At 40.8% G+C, this 20,258-nt stretch overlaps 1 protein-coding gene across 2 annotated transcripts in view; it reads left to right on the top strand.

The window, feature by feature from the left end:
• Positions 1–19,539, top strand: part of adamts18 (ADAM metallopeptidase with thrombospondin type 1 motif, 18) — a 55,254-nt gene extending 35,715 nt beyond the window's left edge. For both annotated transcript variants that reach the window (XM_085351726.1, XM_085351719.1), the window contains 8 exons: positions 6,827–6,947; positions 7,750–7,876; positions 11,918–12,122; positions 14,592–14,786; positions 16,586–16,656; positions 16,838–17,003; positions 18,411–18,609; positions 19,424–19,539. In XM_085351726.1, the coding sequence (XP_085207852.1) occupies positions 6,827–6,947; positions 7,750–7,876; positions 11,918–12,122; positions 14,592–14,786; positions 16,586–16,656; positions 16,838–17,003; positions 18,411–18,609; positions 19,424–19,539 (1,200 nt within the window). The remainder of the gene's footprint in view (positions 1–6,826; positions 6,948–7,749; positions 7,877–11,917; positions 12,123–14,591; positions 14,787–16,585; positions 16,657–16,837; positions 17,004–18,410; positions 18,610–19,423) is intronic.
• The last annotated feature ends 719 nt before the right edge of the window (positions 19,540–20,258 follow it).

The following is a 20,258-nucleotide window of genomic DNA, read 5'->3' as shown; positions in this document are numbered from 1 at the left end:
CCTACAGGGACTATTTTAGTACTAACTGATCTCTGTAATCCACTTGTATCATACACAAGAATTCAGACAGGGCACCCTATTGCCAAACTCCAGTCCAAACAAAGCCACATGTTCATATCTATTGACATATATTCACAGCTGTTAATGCAGACCCTGTGCTTTGTTGTAGCGTTGCAATTTAAGTCAAATTGAGCAAGTAAAATCCCAACATGAACGGCCCTTTAGTGGGTAGGAAGAAAAGCATAAAATCAGATGGTTACTTGGAGTGAGATATTCTGCACAGTAAAGCAGAAGATTTATTATGTGGTGGTCCATATTTCTGCTTCATGTTTGTATTCAGTGGTGTGTTAGAAACCAGAGCTTCAAGGGGAGTACGAGTCTTTACCTGTCCTAAAGTAGCAAAATGTGATGCTGGACAGAGGTATCCTCCTGAAAGCAAAACTAATATTCAACAAGTGGCCAAGTCATTCTGAGGTTTTAAGTGAATGCTGGTGGGAGGTGTAGGATGTTTTCTCACATAACTTTGTCCGCAAAAGCATTTATTTTGTTTTGACCTTTGAACTCCAGCCGTGAAAACAGAAGTGAAAACCAGGTGAAAGCCAGACAGTTTTTTTTTTGCCATGGGGGTGGGGGTGATATTCATGTAAAATCTAGTCTCCCCTCAATGCCCTGGGCTACTGCAATACTGTGGTTAAAACAGGAATGATTGGGCTGTAAATCCAACAGGAATACCAGTGTGATATTTTCAAAGTACTTGGATTGGATGGTTACTTGTTTGGCCATCAGGAAACATCCGTGTTTATATAGCTTTTTTAGAAAGAGGCTTTGGTCTGTGGGCAGTTTAGTGGAGTCTGTGTTGTAGTTGGCATTTGAAAAGCACATTGTTGTCCTTTTGCAAGATGAACCCTTGCAGAAGTGCAGAGACATGCACACATAACGTGCATCTTAGTTTCAGTCGTGGTTGGCGACATAGCTTAAAGAATAGCAGTGCTGGATTATTTGACTGATCGGCACTTTGTGTAAGGGAGAAACATTTCAGCGGCTGTTGGGAGGTTTGTCATCAAACTTGGTACAGATAATGCTCAGAAAATACATTCCACAAACTTTAAATCAATTCCCTATTCTTTTTTTTTTAATCAACAGGATAACAATATTTTCATATAAATTACTCACCATTTTCTAAATAGATAAGCAAATAATTTTGTACAAACATTTGTGGTTCCTAGTACTTAGACTTCACCAAGTCTAAGTACAAAAATAGGAGAAAACCCCACCTCAGCTCCACTTTATGTTTAGAGCATCCCCTGAGTGATGCCAGAGAATGGAAAACATTTTAGGTTTGTGTGCTGGGGAGGTATTTTTCCATGACCTGAGTGGCTGATAGATAAATGTTTAAAATACTGACCACTGCAAACTCTTGAAAAATCCATGTGCTTATATTTGACAATATAAGCACAAGAGCTACTGATCACAGAGACCCGAACAGATTTTCTGACAAAATCAACAAAAAAGTATGGTTTTATGAGAGCGTGAGATTAGTGACAGTGACATTATATATGACATCAGGGTTGTCAGTCAGTAACAAAGTATACAAAACTAGCTGCAAACATACCCAGTAAGCTATAAACACACACAATGTCAGTAAGAATAACTGAACGATGATTGTACACGCTGGTCTGAGTGGGCTGGAATGTGAGCCATAGTTTTTTGACTATGATGACATTGCTATTGGCAGGTTAATTGCTTTGAATTGTGAGCGCAGCACAAACAGTAAAATGAATCTGTCACATATCATATCCATCACACTTTACATACTGATTTCTGTCTATAGCAATATGTACAAAGTTTTCTAATGCAGCGAAGGATCGTTACAGACGTTTTGGAAACAGTAATTTTAAGTTTTGCATGTGGATAAGAGATTTAATAAAATGTTACGTCTAAACAGTTGTCTTTGGCTCACTATAGTGTCATATTAACCAAAAGAAATAATAGCAATAACTACACAAATGTGCCCTATCTTGAAAAAATGATAATTTAAAGAAAGTTCCTTTTTTTTAGGCTGATGGTACTCCTCTTACGTGTCTGTGTGTTCTGATCATACATCTGTCCAGCAGTGGACTCGGCGATGGCTTGCAGCTGATCTGCAGATGACATGACCATAATCTCTATAAGTATGTCCTGTAATTACAAAAAGGAGAAAGAGGTTGATAGAGGGAGAAGGATAGAAAGAGAGAGGATGCAGAGTGAGATTAAAAGATTAAGAATTCTGCAATTGAACTCTGGATGTGAGAAGTTAAGGTCAGGGCACGAGGACTTTAAGTGCAAATGAAAAGAGCCAAATGATGGAAGGAGAGCGCAGATCTCTTCATCTGTTTCACACATTCTATTTAACTGGTGCTGTCACAGAAAATCTGAGAGAGCACATGGGGGAGGATATACACACGGATCACTTGCAGACTCTCACTCAGCTTGAAGCGCTCAAAGAAAAACAAATGGTAAGGAGTGTGAAGTAAACTGTGACAAGGTGTCCACATCTGCACAGCTGCTTAGCTGGTAGGAAGGATGAGGGAAGGGGGCATAGAAATAGCTCACAGGAGGTGGTAGAAGGAACAGACACAACATATGGCTGCTTCCGGAGCTCTAAGTGAATACCAAGTAGGATTATTCCCCCTGGAATTGGCATTCTTGTGGTATGGGAAGCAGGGTCATGCCAGTCCAACACAAAACGCTGTGAGATTGATATCTGAGTCCACCACATTGCAATTCATCATCATCCCAGCTGACTTGACGAGTGCTGTGATTGTTGGGTTGTGAAACCAATACACTCTGTGGTCTGCTGTTGCACTCTAGGAAGCTAGACACACATTAGTTTCACAACTTAAATATGTTTGTAGCCACTGAAAGTCATTCAAAGACGATAATAAACATTTTCCTTTCCTAAAGCCCAAAAAAAGAGGATAACTCAAGTCAATAAAGACCATCTTGAGCTATGATTTTTATTACTTAATAATTAAATTCCATATTTGTTTCGCTATGTTTTTCCTTTTCATTTTAAAGCATTTTTGAAAATGAAACCCTTAATTCTGCTAACCATCTGCCACAGTAACATGTCCTTGTCTGATGTATGTTTATTAGCACCAGGAAATGCAAAGAATTCCTTTGTGTCCCTGGTTCCCAAACTTATGTCTAATAATCTGATCACTGAAACAAATAGGAACAAAACTTCCCCAGGTGAGTTATCGGTGCAAAATATGAACAATATCATTAGGAAATATACTGGTTAAAAGATTTCAAGTTACACAACAATAATAATGTGAACATTTAGCAAGTGAAACACTCAAAACTTTACTGTTATGTTTGCCAAAAAAGACATATTCTTTGAGCTGCTTCGCCATAGCAGATTCACTCAAGGCTTGTTGGCAGTTTGGTGTTTAGAGGTTCCCAACATGTAAACTATATTTTAATGAGCAATGATTTCTCAGAAGTTATGTGGAAAAAAGAATTAGGGACTTTATGTTAGTTGAAACTTACAATACATCCTCATACGTAAACGACAAAACAGCTATATTGCCAGTAAGACCCAAAACACTCATGAATCTTTCCACATTTGCAATGCTAACGACACTAGTAACAAGACTAAACGTAGTATGGATGGTAATGGATGCTAAACTGCATTTGGTGGTTAAAGATGTGATGGTAGAAGGAAAATGTCTTCCGTCTGCAAAAAGCTTCTCATCTGTTGTATTTGCTAGCACAGTCACAAGCCCTGCTGGTATCATCACCAGTGCGTCTGAACAGTTTGGACATGATACATGCACTCACTAACACGTCTGTTGGAGGCCCCCTGAGTAAACCCTCTGTGTTGTGCTGTTAGTGTGTCAGTGCAGATAAGGCTCATGTAGAGTTTGGGTCAGTTTTCATGTCTTGTGACTAAATTCAGGCAATATTTTGCTGCTTCTGTAAGTTTGCTTTGACTACAAAGGAGTTCACAAGGCCAGTGTGTGTTCTGTCTATTAAATGGGAGCATGCAAGTCATTGAAATTATCGCTGGTATTGTTACTGATTGCAGAAAGTTGTTGATTTTGGCTTGAATAGTGGTAGGTAGGTGATTGTTTTTTGTTCGTATTGGTTTAGTTGTTACTGAAAGGTTGAGCTTTGGGTTTAAATGATCAAAAACTAAAGCAGCGGTGGGTAGGTTTGTCTGAAACTATTGTTTCTATTTGTCTCCTCAAATGCGAACACTGTGGTTGGTTGGGTGTTTTAAACATTGTACATTTCTTAGGAAAGAAAGATCAGTGATTTGGAAAGCTTGAACAATTCAAGGGCATCTAAGTCCTCTACTAAAGTGACTATAAAAACTCTGACCAGAGTTGTTTTTGTAGCTGCTGTTTCACATCACTGGTGGTTGTTTGGTGAAAGAGCAGAAAGTTGGTTTGCTTGGATAAGCACAATGTCCCTGTGTGGTTAGTGGTGGCAGTTTTTCAATGGCATTGGGTTTGGTTGGTGTTGGTAGCATGGACAAAGAAACTGTGGGTGTTAAAATGTGGCCAACCCTTATGTGGTTTTGTTGAGTCTGCAGTTTTTATCACTTTAGCAAGATACTAAAGTTTAGTATCTCAAACAATTAGGAATGTGTCACGGTGCTGGGTCATGTGACCCAGTGTTTGAATTTTTATGTATCTTTTGTATTCATTTGTGTTATAGTTTAACTCATCTAGTTGATTTCTAGGTTGCAGTTTAGTCCTTTGTTTCTTAGTCCCTTTTGTCATCTCTCCCTGGTCCGTGCGTCCACTTGTCATGTTTCATGTCTGTGTGGCTCCTGTTGTCAAGTTTGTGTCATGTCTATGTCTCTGTGTTTCCTGTTTTATTTTGGAAGAGTCTGTGTTTTGTTCATTGTAATTAGTGTTTCTCTCCCCTGTGTTGTCATTATGTTTCATTCTAGTCAGCTGTGTCCTCATATGTCTCCACTTCCCCTGATCATGTGTGTATTTAAGTCCTCAGTCTTCCTGTGTTTGTCGTCGTGTCATCTGTGTTACATCCCTCATGTCGTGTCAGGTTAAGTAGTTTCAGGATTCTTGTGCAGTTCATGCTTCTGTTAGTGATTCATGTATTTCATTGTTTCGTCATGCACTCTGCACAAGGTCCTGTTCATAGTCATTGCCAGTCTTCCTAGTTTGTCATAGTTAAGTCAAAGTTTTCCCAGTGTAGGTTCTAGTTTAGTTTCGCCTCTGTCCTTGCTGCTTTATGTTGCCCCTATATCAGCCATAATAAAGGCTCGCCTTTTGTTAAAGTTAGTTCTGTCTCCTCGCCTGTGTCCGCACCTGGGTCCTCCACACACTCTCCACATGGTCTGCCACTGCTGATTTGACTCGTAGGTAGTAATTAAGGTTACTTGATGGCAAAAATGCAGCCTAAAGACACTTAAACCATATAGATGTTGAGAAAGATCTTAAGTAGAAAATGTGACATCAGAACCACTTTTGCCCCAACTAAAATTAAATTGAAGTATTGATTTTAAAACACTGACTTACGGATACATTTTTCTGACATTGGGTATCTGCTTGCTCATAGATTTACATCCCTCCTTTTGTCCCCCATCTTGCAATAGCTGACTTTATGCATTGGACAGTTAACAATCAGAAGGTTATTTTTAAGTTAGTGGAAGCGTCCCAGAGCTGTTTAATGTGGATTGAACCCAGGAGGTGCTTGGCATTGAATGGTTGATGGTAGATTCCTTTCAACTTTAGGAAATACCCCAAAGAAAATACACCTGTCAAAATCCATTATCACAGATGCTGATAGACTGTGATGTTTCTCAAGAATCACAGGTGGACTTAATACATTTTGCCAAATGGGCTGAGGAGTAATAGTTACCCAACCTGGACTAAACCGTGGTTGGATGCAAAATAGACAAAGCTATGCTGTATACAATCCAGTGCAGTGTTTTGAAATGGTTTAAAATAACACACTAGGAGCTGACTATGTAAATGCATGTCAAGCAAAACTTTTCACCGCAGCAGGGAATTCTTATGGGGTTGTTTTAATGATAGCCTGATGCTTCTCCTGTAATGGGCATGTCTGCATTCATTCATCCATTAGTCTCTGCCTGACTTGAATGTTCAAATAAATCTCTTGTGCAGAAAAGGTACCTCAGAATCACTGGGCTGTGTAAAGGACGTGGTTAAAAAAAAGAGACACATCACAAAAGAAAATGGAAATTGTCCCTTGCATGAGCATTATATGATCCAAATAAAAGTGTGCTCATCCAGTTCAGAGTAGAAATGGAATAAAGCGTTTTGTAGGGTTTCTAGAATCTTCTCATTAGTAGGTAGTTTGTCGAGCAGCTCGAGTAAACTTGAACGGCCTAAATAGGCTAATCACATTGGCGGTTGTCTTGCATTTAGTCTCTTACAGTGGGGTTCATAACAAATGGGTAATTTGCTTTGGTTTAGAATGCGCAAGACATAATACATGGATTACTGGAGGTCTAATAATCAGTCGACATTTGAGGGAATACGTGGGTTTGGTGCTGAAAAGACATGTAGATGAACCAGTGCTAAATATTTGCCTTACTTAGCTTCTTAAATATTTAGTGTTCCTTTCTGTTTAGTATGCAGTAATGCTATATTCTCTAAATTAAGCTACAAAGGGCGGCTTAGAGCTTTGAGGAAGGATCTAAAGGTTGCTAGTGTCACTCCCTTGAGCAGCTGGGAAAACGCAGCTGTAGCCTGGTGGATGACTTACAGTTTGATAAATAAAGGTTAAAAGATAAACTTTCTCTACACAGCTGTCACCTTTTTTGACTGAATGTTTTCTTGTCTGATAGATCCTTCTGCAGGGAAAGAACCCGGGTGTGGTATGGGAGTACACTTTGCCTCGCACTGAGAGGAAGCCTGATTACAGCTGGGGTGTGGTGCGCTCGGATTGCTCTGCTCCCTGTGCCGGAGGTGAGGCAGTTTTTATTTGTATGTCCATCTGTTGATGCCTGGATAAAACTAGAGGAGTTCTGTACACAGGATAAGTAAATTAAATTAACATTTGCCAAAATCCACCACTGAACTGCAACAGTCAAATCAAGCTATTACTTTAATTGACAATGTAGCAGCAAAGACTTCAAACTTGGAATTGATGGAATTGATCATCAATTAAATAGCAAATAAACTAAGAAGACTTCTTTTAACATCTCAATTTGAAACAAAATCCCCAGCGTTTTAAAATCTGCTCAGGATTTGGAATGCATCAAATCAGCCCCTGATGAAAAGCCTGAATGGCATAGCAACAGAATCTAAGTTGCTTACAATAAAAGAGAGGCAGAAATATGTGCAGATGTACTAAAAGTGATAAGGAAAAGTTGTGTGTGTGTGTTTATAGGTCTGATTTTTCTGTGTGTGGCTGTTTTTGTGTTGTGTATAATACCCTGATGAACAGTGTTCCAGGAAATGTGCTAAGGTTAATGAAAAGCACCTTTGTCAGACTTTCTCCTGAAAGACTCACAGCTACTATCCAGCTTACTTGTTAGTGAATAGCTGTTGTGTTTAAGGTACATGTAGTTTCATTTGCCATGCCTCTAGGTGCTGCGACAGCCGGCAGACCTCTAGACATATTTTTTGTGTTGATTCATGACAGTTAGAAAATTTAAATTTGACTTTAAATGCATCCACATTGCAGGGATGAAAAATAAAGATCCTTAATTACCTGAAAGAAACACATTACGATTTCTCTGCTTCTCTCTCCCTGTCTCTCCATCAGGTCGTATCTCAACCAAGGCTATCTGTTTGCAGGACCAGAAGGCTCAGGTCAACTCCAGCATGTGTAATCCCCACACCAGGCCTGCACTGGGCTCCCATCTCTGCAATACGCAGCCTTGCCCTGCATAGTAAGTGTGTGTGGGTCAAAGAATTTCTATGTGTACAGTTGGCTGTGGGATATGTGGCATGTGTCTTTATGCTGCCAAATTTTCAGGAACCTAGGGCGCTGGTTTTTTTTTTTTTTTAATAGGTGCGCACACACACACACACACACACACACACACACACACACACACACACACACACACACACACACACAAAAAAATACTGTGGTTGAGCTGTCTAGAGGTTGCCTGTGGTCTATTTGCTGTGGCTAGCCAGCACTCCGCTCAGCCTGTGTTCTTCTTGTCACTATCCTCGTCTTTTCTTGGCCCACTTTTTTTTTTTTTTTTGAGAAAACACATGAAAGCCCACTGCATCTTGTGCTCTTTTGGATAAGTCTTTGTTGCCTTGAAGTGTTTTCTCCAGCTGTGTCTCCATGTGAGTGTCAAGTGTTGGTAACTGATCTCTTGTCTACATGTATGCCCTGATGATTTTCATTCTTTCATTTAGACCATTTAGTTTAAACAATTTTAACATGGCCTTTTAACCCGTTAATGATCCTGAGACCTAAAAATGCAAAATATGAGAAAAAATGCTACATTGTTTTTGATCACTAGAAAGAAACTTTCCGAGCTCATGCTTCATCTGAGCTGAATCTACCGCTGAAGTCACAGAGGTCATGTCCATATTTCTGTCAGTGTTTGTAGTGAAATAACAAAAAGAGAGGGCTTCATTGTGGAAATGTAGTTAAAAGCAACCAACATCTTAGAATGCAAACTCTTTAGATTTTTAATATGGATTGTGACATTTTAGGCTAAATATCAAATTATGCAAATGCAAAAAAAAGAAACAAATTTTAGGCAATGATTTAACTAAAAAGGAAACATTGGGGTTGAGATGAAAAAATAAAGAAAAGGAAGGCTAAAGAGCAGGAAGAAGACATCAAAGCTGGCTCTGAACGACTGCTGATTTCTGTGCATACCCTCTCATATATACTCAGCCCAAAGCTTCCTGCATTTCTCAGTAGCAAAACCATGGCTGTGTTTTATCTCCTTGGTCTAGACACTGAGCCTAATGGCATGCATTTTTAAAGGAGACAGTGCATTTTGGGACCAATGCAGCAAGCAAAGGAGGAAAACAGGAGATAGTTCAGTGGAGTAACAAGTTGAAACAGCGCTGAATAAATGGCCCCTCTTCTACAGTATGTAGGGCTTTGGCTCGGGGAAATTGAGCTAGCTTGATTTACAGCATTGCTCCAAAGAACAGGCAAGAAACTGTGTCTTAGGTTCAGAGAGAGTACTCACTCATGCACATGCAAACACACACACAGAGAAAAGCAACATGCCAACATAGAAAGGCAGCATGCATTCTTATAGTTCCTTTTCCAAATGCATAATGCTGGAATCATGTATTTCTGGTCCAAACCGTGCTTTAAAAGTAGAAATATAAGCTGCTTCTCTGATCTTAATGATGTTGTTATTTTGTTCACTATTAGCCATGCTACAACAAGTCCAGACTGAACTTTCTCCTGTGTCAGGAGTTGAATAAGCCAGACAGCTATCAGTTACACCTCCAGCATACAGCCTCTGTTTCTTACTAAGTTTCCCACCACCCGAGAGGACATTTCCTGCTCCTAATCTTGGGCATACCATTTCTGCTATCTCGGTGAAAGCTATTAAACAGCCTTGTTGCGTGTCCCATCCGCCTCTTTTTGCTTAGCGCAGAAAATGGTATAAATAATTACTGTCCATGCAGGGAAATAAATAAGCTTGACACCCATGGATTCTATTTTCTACAGTAGCTGACAGTTTTTCTCAGATGGTTGTGAGTATGGGCCAATTTATGGATGCTACACAGGAAGCAAGTTGAGTTGAGTGAGCAGCATGAAAGCTTTAATGACTGCATTAAGACCTCCAGGATGTATGGGCACGCATTCAAGAGCCCAGCAGAGAAAAGAAAAATTGACAATGAAGTGGATGCATGTGTACTATGTGAGTGAACATCAGTGTTTGGGTGTGTGTGTGTGTGTGTGTGTGTGTGTGTGTGTGTGTGTGTGTGTGTGTGTGTGTGTGTGTGGAAGGAGGGGTAATGTGAAAGTGCCTGTTTATCTCTGTGACATGTATCTCGGGTGCTGACAGGCCTATCCATGTTTTATTGTGCAGAGATGGAAGGATTCCCATGGGGCCAGGCCAGTCTAGCCATGCAGAGCCAGTCAACCCCCACCCCAAGCCCAACGCTCACAGCCTCACATAAAATACACACACAGCTTCACCCGTTCACTCTTATCTACTCCCTTTCTTTTGCTTTAGACCTGTTCTCTCTCTACTTTGCGGGGATGCTGGACTGTGATGTTGCAGCAGGTTCCCATAACATGGGGACGGAAGGAGAATTTTAATAAGTCAGTTCAAACATTTGGGCTAGCTTGAAATTAGGAAGAGAATCCTCCTTTAAAGATATTTAACTCAGCATGAACATCAGTTTTGTAAGTGCCAACAAATCAGTTCAAACGATCTATGTACCAGGCATATTTACCACTTTTTAGGATCTATACTGCAAAGTTAAGAGTAAAATAACTTCAACATGAAAAGAGCACCTTTATCTTATTACTCTTTTCAACTTGCAACAGCTTCTAGAGCTCACTGAATGTTTGTGAAGAGACAAAGGACACAGTAAATGCATTTGCTAAAGGACTGGACATGTGTGGGAAATGCAAACCAGACAAGCAGCTTGTTAAAGAAGGTTGGATTGTGGTATATAATTATGCTTAGGATCTTAAGAAAACCACACGGCTCCAATATTAGAATTAGAATAGTTCCATTCACTGGTGGTACCTGGTCTGCAGCCATGCAAGTACCAGAAAATATACAGTCGAGCTTTTCAGAACCTCCTTTGCAGCAATGTGCTGTTCCTACCTCAGGTAATGAAACATTTTAGAGATACAAATTACAGCTAGGTCAGTGGTGGTTTGCAGTGAAGCGGAGTGGCTCTTCAGCCACTTTCCCCCAATGATATATTGTTATTTATAAGCCAGGAAAAACAGCAGGGGAAAAAGCAAAACAGTCCACAAGCCAAAAAATCCCAAACCATTCCTTTTGGGTCCCACTGGTTGACATCTATCCCATTTCCAAATTGTAGTTTAGTCCCGCAGCTTCATTTGCCTGTGGCATTTGAACAAAAATGAAAGCATTTTTCTTCCCCTGAAGCAGGTCGGTGGTATGGAGGAATGGTCCCTGTGGTAGCGTGTTCTCTCAGAACTGGACAGCGCCATCTGCCCATCCCTCCATCTCCCTCTTCTAAGCCTGTGGTTGTCAGACCACTCATTTGGTGAAATCTCCCCCTACAGCCCTGATGCCAAGACAGAAACTATTTTAGACATAACAGGAGGCTTTTCATCAGTGGTGAAGCAGGATTTCAAAAGGACAAAGAGCGAAGAGATTAGAAGTAAGAAGATGAGGGCAGAGTGAACAGGTGAAAGAGAAATAAATGAGCCAAACAAACCAAAGGGGAAGAAAAAGTGTTGCATGTTGTGGTTGGCCTTGAGGAACTTGAAAAAGCTGTCATTAAGAGTCAGGTATAGAAATGGTTTTCCTGTTTAGTTTCATATACAATGATAAATATGGAGATTGATCGAACTGCAGAGACATGAAGATATATTCTGTCTTTTCTTTTATTGCTGATAACCAGCTCTGAGCCAAGAATCTAACTTAATGAATTCATTTTTTTAATTTAACCAGGGTAGAAAGGGCTGTTTTACGAAGCACAACAATAAGAACTTTTCAGAGATGTTTGGTGCGATGACAGCTTGTATTTCAGTGGGTAATTGAGGTTTATTGGTAAAAAGGAAGTTTTTCTTTCCCACTCATGCACTTGGGAAAAGCACAGAGTGGGATTGTCAGTTTCTATGATATTGTAAGGTCTTGAACTTGGAATATGCAGCTCTGTGAGACAACTGTGCTGAATGGCACTAAAGTAAGATGCAATTAAATAAAACTCAATTTCTGTATTTGAGCAGTGACTGAGGCAAACCTTCCATGTTTTCTTAAATCTCCTCTGCTCTCTTGGCACAGTTGGGCACCAGGAGACTGGGGTGCTTGCAGTCGGTCATGTGGTGGCGGTCAACAAACCAGGACACTGCGCTGCATGAGGAAGGTAACCTACCAACGGGAGGAGGTGGTGGCGCACTCCTTCTGCCCTGTAATCTCTCCGGCCCAAGTCCAGCCCTGCCACACCCAGTCCTGCCCGCCAGAATGGAGCACTGGATCTTGGTCACAGGTGGGTTTGTAGCAACATTCCAAAACCACAAGAGCAGCGTAGCTTTTAATTTTGACAGTCCACGTTGACCTAGGATGAATCGCTATGAAGTTTTGTACTGACATTTACGATCCCTGCAAGTCAAATCCTAATGACTTTGGGAACCTCTACCTTTTCCTTTATTGCCACATGAGGTTTATATTCATGGTTTAAGGAAAATATTTTGGCAACTACTAAATGGATTTCTGTGACACTAGTTACTGTTATTCATGTTCCCCATAGGGTAGTCTGCAATAACTCTGCTGACCCTTCACCTAACAGTCAATCTAGTGCCATTAACAAACTCAATGTTAACACTTAGCAAATGTCCGTACGCAAACATGTTAAACTCAAGAATTAAACTGTTGTGCTCTCCATGGCATTACACTGATCACATTTAGAACACAGTAGCACTGCACAGCTTCAGAAAGCTCTTAGCAAAATATTGAACACTTTTTTCTACACACATTAAGAGCGACCATGGCTCAGGGGGTTGGGAAGCGTATCTGTAACCGGAAGGTCGCCGGTTCGATCCCCGGGCTCTCTGTCCTGGTCGTTGTGTCCTTGGGCAAGACACGTTACCCTACTGGTGTTAGCCAGAGGGGCCGATGGCGTGATATGGCAGCCTCGCTTCTGTCAGTCTGCCCCAGGGCAGCTGTGGCTACAACCGTAGCTGCCTCCACCAGTGTATGAATGTGAGAGTGAATGAATAGTGGCATTGTAAAGCGCTTTGGGTGCCTTGAAAAGCGCTATATAAATCAAATCCATTATTATTATACCAAGACGATCTGACATTTTATTTACTCCTGTGCATTTCCCACCATGAAAAAGGCTTTAGGTATTGTTTTATAAATTTTGGTTAAAAAATGAGTTTATTTCACTCATAGGTGTCAATACCCAGTCTTTGCCTACTCTATTGTTAAGTCATTATTTTTTTACTAAAAGGGTTAGAGGTTATGAGGGATATCTGTCATAGCTAATTTATTTTCCTTAAGTGCAAGTAAAGCATCACCAGTGTGTGGTCAATGCACACTGGTATGTCTCTGCCTGACAGAACCCTGTCTGTGTCTAGGAAGGTACATATTCACTCATACACTGAGTTTCCTTTTCAAGCTGTCAGTTGTTTCACTCAAGCTCAAACAAATGCTCTGCTGCCCTCTGTTGGATTTTTTTGCCTTTATTTAGATAGGTGGGTCCCATTAAGATTATTTTCCTATTTATAGGAAGTTCTGGATTTGTGGAACACAGTACGAGATAAATTACACAATGTAATAGTCTTTACTAGTAAAGAAAGATCACTTGTCAGGAACATTAAAGTTTTAAAAAAATTCAGATTAAAACAAATTCTTACCCTTTTCTATATTTCACCTCCTGTCAAAATTAAGTCCTTTGTGTTGTTTGACATATCTATTTAAGAACTAACTGTATCCATCTAGTAACATAGCACATGCTTAAATAACGACACAGCTACATAAGGTGGAGTCAACTCTTTTATAAGCAATGAGTAGTTATTCGCTGCACAGAACTGTTTTGTTTCTTTGCAAAGCATGGTCTTGATTACATTGTTTAATGATCTGGCTAGTTGATGGATTTGGCTGGTTCCTCTTTATCTACAGTGCATCACATAATAGACTGAGCCTTTCAGTGCTCATATCCCTGTATACAATATTAATAGCCTGGCAGCACATCTGATACTTTGTAAACTGTTCCAGGTTGTTTAGCTGATGTGACCTGTGCAGTCCGGACATTCAGCTGCCATTCAGCCATCATTCTTCGGGACACTCAAATTGTGTGTTTGCACTATTTTGTAACAGCAGCCTGAGTTCAGTTTGCGGTCAGGCAGAGACAAGGCCAGCGTCCCTGAAAAGGAGCTTTTAGTGACAAGAGGACAACTGGGATGTGTGTAGTTGTGAGTGTAGATGCTCAGATGTGTGTGTCTGTTCTCTAATAAATTAATGCGGTGTGTTCAGATAATCTGCCCTGATGGCTGTGCTCCTCAGTCCCAGTGGGGCAGTTCGACTCTGCTGTCCATCTCTCTGCAGTTCACATGGAGTTTACAGAACCAATGTCTGCTGTTAGTGAGGACTTTGATGAGTTGGGGTCACATTCATCCCAGAGTTATTGGTTTATTGTGTTTAATGACAGGCCATAATGTGCTGCCATCAAACCAGTGACCTTCTGTTTGCTTATCCACCATGTGGTGAATTAGGAATGCATTAACAGTGTCTGTGCCAAGGATTTAACTGCTGTTAATATGGCCTAATGTTTAAATGTGATGGAAGCTGAAGGTTAAACCAATCATAAGACTATAAGTTACAGTGTATGTGCGTACAAGTAATCTGTGTATGGCCATTAAACCTTTGCTTAGTGAATCATTAATATCCCAAGGATCATCTGTAGTTTTGACTTTTGCTCCACAATGACTTTTACTTCCTACTTGTCCGTGTTCAGTGCTCCAAGACCTGCGGCCGTGGCCTGAGGAAGCGGACCGTGTTTTGCCGCAGCACTGATCCAGGGGCCAAAGCTGTGGTGGTGCCCGACAGCATGTGCAGACAGCACCACAGACCCAAAGCCCAAGAGACCTGCGTCCTGCGGCGTTGCCCTAAGAATGAGAGGCTTCAGTGGATCCCCACTCCTTGGGGAGAGGTAAGAAAAAAGGACTCATGAAACTCAAGAAAAATGGAAGTGAACTGAATTTTGAGTTCAGATCCGCAGTGAGGCATTTCTATTTGTGGGTCAGTTTGTTGCTTATTGGTGTGTCTGTCTCAGTACAGTGCGACAGATGAAAAAGTAGTGTCCTGAAACTATATAAAACATCAGGAATAAACATTCTTTTTTTTGATGTTGGACCCTCAGAATAAAGAATACAAAGCCCTCTTTCTAGCTTGCCCATTTTTCAAAAACACTTAACAATCATACAGGGAGAAATCTATCATAGAACAGAGAAAGCAGTTTCACAGCCAGCAGCCTCAATAGACCAGAATGAAATGCAACATGTTTCATCTGGAACTATCATTACTCCTCTGCTTCATTTCCCCGCACTGCGCTTGTTGAAAATAATACTGGCACAAACAAATTGAACTGGGAGTAGAGGAGGCAGGTTGGGGGAAATAAGTAACTCTATATATTTTACAAAACTGAACATCTAACTTTTTGTGACCTGTGGAAGATGCATTTCTGCAAAGAAACTACCAACAACCAAAATCAGGGAATTAAACTAACCGTAGTGTTTATAATTCATTTCATTTCACACATTATCAGTACATACTACCAATGCGCAAATTACAGTAGGTGACCTAATTAATATTTTACAATCTGCTGTGGTGAGCGCAGCTGAAAGAAGATGTTTGAATATTGAGAGATGAAGAAAACAGTACAATAATTATCTACACCTGAAGCCCTTTTTTGCATTCTTTTTACAAATAGCAACGTTAACTTAATAATTGCAGTGAAAAAAACAAACATCTGTGAAAAATCTTGGCTGTGTTAGTGAGATACTCGAGCCTCTTGCACTTCACTCTGCTTCTCTGTGGCTGTGTGAGAGGGAGCTGCCTGGGTCCCGCTCACAGCCAAATAAGCTGAGAGTGAAAGAGAGAGAAAGTGAGTGAGCGCAGAAGGACAGAAGCAGTGTGACCACAAATGACAGCAAAACGAGTCTCATTTTTCAAAACCAAAAAACTTCAAGCTCCTCTTTTGTGCACATATTCTTCTCATCTAGCTCCAACCTCTTTTTCATCCTCCCTGTTGCTCTTCAAGCCTTCAGTGTACTGAACCTTGTAGGCCCTGAACCTTTTCTAGCCATTAACAGGGTGTCTGCCTGGCATGTTCAAATTGCCCACCGTAGCCTTAGGAAGTGCAGTTTTGGAAATGTATAACATGTATAGTCAGAAATGTTATAGATTGTTTCTGCTCGACTAAACTTTGCGTGCTGTGACTTTTATTTGCCCCATTGAAAGTACTTAGTTGTTAGTAAATATTTGTTTTGCTATACACTTGGAGCCATGAGTGTGAATGATAGGTGGTTAATGGGGTCCCATGCTTCTGAAATGGATAATGATTAGCAGCGGTTGCTACTTTGTGACAGATCAAATGTGTTGGCTCACTCGATACTAATACTGAGAAGTTTCACCCAGGTGAATCTGTGGAAGTCAGTTCAGATAGGATTTTTTTTCTGCATTTGTGCCAAAGATGGTCATATTTTTACCTGTTGTAGCAGAAAGTCGGGCTGATAAAACACACAGGTGACACAAACTGTCTGCTCATCATATATAATGACTGAAAAATACACAGTAAAGCATATCAGGGTTTTCTTTTTTTTTTTGCTCCTTAACTACAACAGTAAATGAGCTTGCGGTGTCTGTAACTACAGGAACCATCCCATCACTTACAACCACTCACAGAGTTCATTTTCTAAAGCTGTCCCTCCTGCTTGCACTCTGTTTCAGTGCTCCAGGTCGTGTGGCTCAGGCATCCAGAAAAGAGAGCTTCACTGTGGGGAGAGAGACTCACAGGGAGGGTATGTGCCTTCAACTACACACTAAGACATCCCTCATACTTTAATAGATCTGCACAGATACTTGAGACCCCACTGTGCCATCTGTTTACTATCATCTGAGTCAGAATTTCAATGTTTTTCAAATGAGAAGCTCTGTAGGTATAGTCATTTTGAGCAGATAGCCTGTCCTCTCGTTGCACAGGTATGTGGCGTTTACTATACGGAGGTGCAGGAATATAGCCAAACCTTTGGTGGATCTTCAGCAAGGATGCAACCGAGGTCCATGCCCAGAGCTCCCTTGGGTGGTCCCTGGAAGAACGACCTCAAGCGTAGTGGTCTTAGGCTGGTACGCCTCTCCCTGGCAGCAGGTAGATTTTCTTGTGCTTTGGTTAAATGCTATCTACATCAAAAGATTTTACGGATACTTGTGTGTTCAAGCTGAAAATCTCACAGTTTGAAGATTTTCTACCTTATATGACACAGTATGATTACAGCTTTGATGTGTTAAAGTTACACTGCTAAAAATATAAAAAGGGACACTTCATATCCATTTGTTAAACATCGTGTCAAGAAATGTTATTTTATCTACCTTTAAAGTTTATTCAGACTGACCCATGTTGCACTACTGCCTCTATGGGTCAGCTCACATCAGCAACACATCCTGAGCCCTCGACTGTCACACAGAGTTGGTCTTAGGTCAGTTTTCACTTAAATCGGACTAAACACGGACTGCCATTGTCGGACTCTGATTGGTTATGTCATGAGGCATGTGATACTGATGTAAAAAGTGTAAGAACTGCTCAAAACCTGATTTCATTCTTTTTGAACTATTCTGTCACAGTACTTGTCACAGTAAAAATTTATAAGTTGCACACATTGTAAGTGACAGATGATTGACTAGAGCAGCCTTTTATTGTTAACAGTACCCAGCATGTTCAGTCCTTGCCATGCAAATCACTGATATCAAATGGAATGCTGCCTTGGCAGTAGGTATACTGAAATGGCTTAGTGGGCTTCAGATTGAACTTGCTTTAACTTGTGTCCACTCTAATATGAATGGGTTGGACACACCACTCTAGACTCGGGTGATATGTACACCAGCTCTAAAAATTGATTTATTTTCTATTTCACTGTCTCTGAATTGACATTTTTTCGCTTTTGTTTAAGAGACTCTCTTCAGTCTGAGTCTTTTGCATAAATCATTAATTGTTACTAATTGTCATAATACCACATTCAAGTGCCCCCCCCCCCCCCCCCCCCCCCCCCCCAAGAAAACTAAGTGGCAGACTATACAGTGTAGGTGATGTAAGTTTACAGATGTAGCAGAGGTCTTAGCCAGAAGTGGAACTGTGGATATGTGGGATAGGCCAAAAGATGTAGAGTCTTTTGGGGTACGGTTGTGTCGACTATGTGTTACATCATCTATTATGCAAAACGTCTTAAGGGCAACCTCTTATAGTGCAGGTCTTATTCTGCTTGATCTCAAGCTTGTGATCCTTGTATGATTCCACCAGAGAAGATATCTCTTGAGACCTGCTGCAGGGCAGGTACATGGTGTTAGGGTTGTTTGTTTTCTTCATCTGTTCTTTGTCTCTGCGTAGAGTTTTCTTCCATTCTTTCCCCTCCCTCCCCTTATCCCTTTATTACAGCTGCTTTTCCTCTCTCAAACTTTTTCCCCTCTTATTTGTATGACTGTGCTTCCTCTTGTATCTCTTCTTCTCATTTGTTTCTTTTCTTTTTGGCTCACTGCCTCTTCTCTCCTGCCTTTGTCTCAGTGCTCTGTGTCCTGTGGCGGAGGAGTCCAGACTCGATCCATCCAATGTCTTCGACAAGGTCGCCCCGCAGCTGGCTGCCTGCCACACCAGAGGCCTGTCACTTCTAGGGCATGCAACACGCAGTTCTGCCCGGCTGCTCCCCCGGCTCCAGCACATCGCTCTAGCAGCCGGGTCACAGCTGCTGGACCAGCACTGAAAGGTATATTTCTCCGAGGGAGCAAAGAACAAATTTATTCAGCATCATTAAATGATGACCATATAATTACAGACATGGAGGAGATTTACTATTGAGATTTCATTCAAAGACTAGCAGCCCAAGAGTTTGCAAGAGTTAGCATCATACTGTATCAAAGTAATATGGCAAACCAATTAGTTAGCATGCCAACACACTAATGTGTAGCACACTTCAGTTTGTTAGTATTTTGCATGTTAAGGAGCTGAACCATTTCTCACCTTTTCGGTGGCGATGACTCAGACAAGAGAGCATTTGGACTATTAATTGGAAGGTTGGTGGCGCAGTCCTCATTTCCTCCAGTTTAGGCGTTCTTGAGCAAAATAGTGAACTCCAAATTGCCCCTGATGCATCCATCAGAGTATGATTGTGTGCATGATAGTTAAAAAGTGCTTAAAGGCATAGAATTAAATGCTGTACGAACGAGTGTTTGTAAATGGCTTTCAATAACAAGCACTGTATAAGTATCAGTCCATTTATATTAGCAGGCCAGTGTGTAACAGTTATTAACATCATTAAACACTGGCCTATACACAGCTTAAAACCAGCATGTTAGTATTGCCATTGGGAGCATATTAACATGCTGACATTAGCACTGTGTGTGTTGGTGTTCAACTAATTAGTCACTGAATGAACTGAAAAACAAAAAAGTTTAGCAATAATTTAGTCAAATGTTTTCTGGTTTGCTACTTTCTTTGCTTTGTTTATTCTCATATCTTCAAGTTAATGTTTATTCTTATAATATGTATAATAGCATTGCTTCTTTTTGTTTTCTCTTCAGAAGAACACTGTGTGGATCACTTCAGCTGGTGCCACTTGGTCCCTCAGCACGGCGTCTGTAACCACAAGTTCTATGGAGAGCAGTGCTGCAAGTCCTGCTCCAGCAAGAAGCCATAGAGCTCTGACACCTCTGAGTCCACAACGGCCAGCCTCGAACAAAAGTGCTGCTACGGAGGCCATTCAGGGGCAAATACCCACTACACACAGGACTGTGCACAGCAATGTGTGTTTTCTTCCTGGAGTACTTGACTAATGCATTTTGTATAGAAGTGAAAGAGTACATACACAGACTTTGTTCAAGAAGGCAACGTGGCTGCTGATGCTCTTCTGCCAAAGTGGTGTCATCAGGTCAATGCTCACATTGAAACTGGAAAGACAGTGAAATCCAAACTGAAGACTTGTTGTAAAATATATGTATCTTGATATTTTGTGGAGTATTTTCCTCTTGAAACCCCTGAAACTAGAAAGCCATCAGGACAACAGGAAAGAACAATAGTGTGATTAGTTATATGTTGTGCATTTAAAGGCATCTGGTTTCGTATGTCTTTGTTTAAGTTATTATGGGTCCTAATATATGATTTTACATTTTGTGAGATTTACAGTGGATTTGGGACATGTTATTTTTGTGTTTTGTGCCAGTCACCCTTGCATTCACATGATTCAGTTTTATATGGGGCGTTAGTAATCAGGTGAACTGCACTTCTCCTTCACATGATGTCCACTTGTCCTGTTTACTACTCCTGAATCGCACCACGTCACATTCATGTCAGTGCTATTTAAACATCCGTATCTGTCTACCTAAAATATGTTATTCAACTGCGTTGTAAGTGGTTGTA

The sequence above is a fragment of the Diplotaxodon limnothrissa genome, linkage group LG1, assembly GCF_057381915.1.
Source record: "Diplotaxodon limnothrissa isolate DT_005_m linkage group LG1, D_limnothrissa_male_GT1.1, whole genome shotgun sequence".
NCBI classification, from domain to species: Eukaryota; Metazoa; Chordata; class Actinopteri; order Cichliformes; family Cichlidae; genus Diplotaxodon; species Diplotaxodon limnothrissa.
This window is presented reverse-complemented; position numbering and strand designations above follow the sequence as displayed.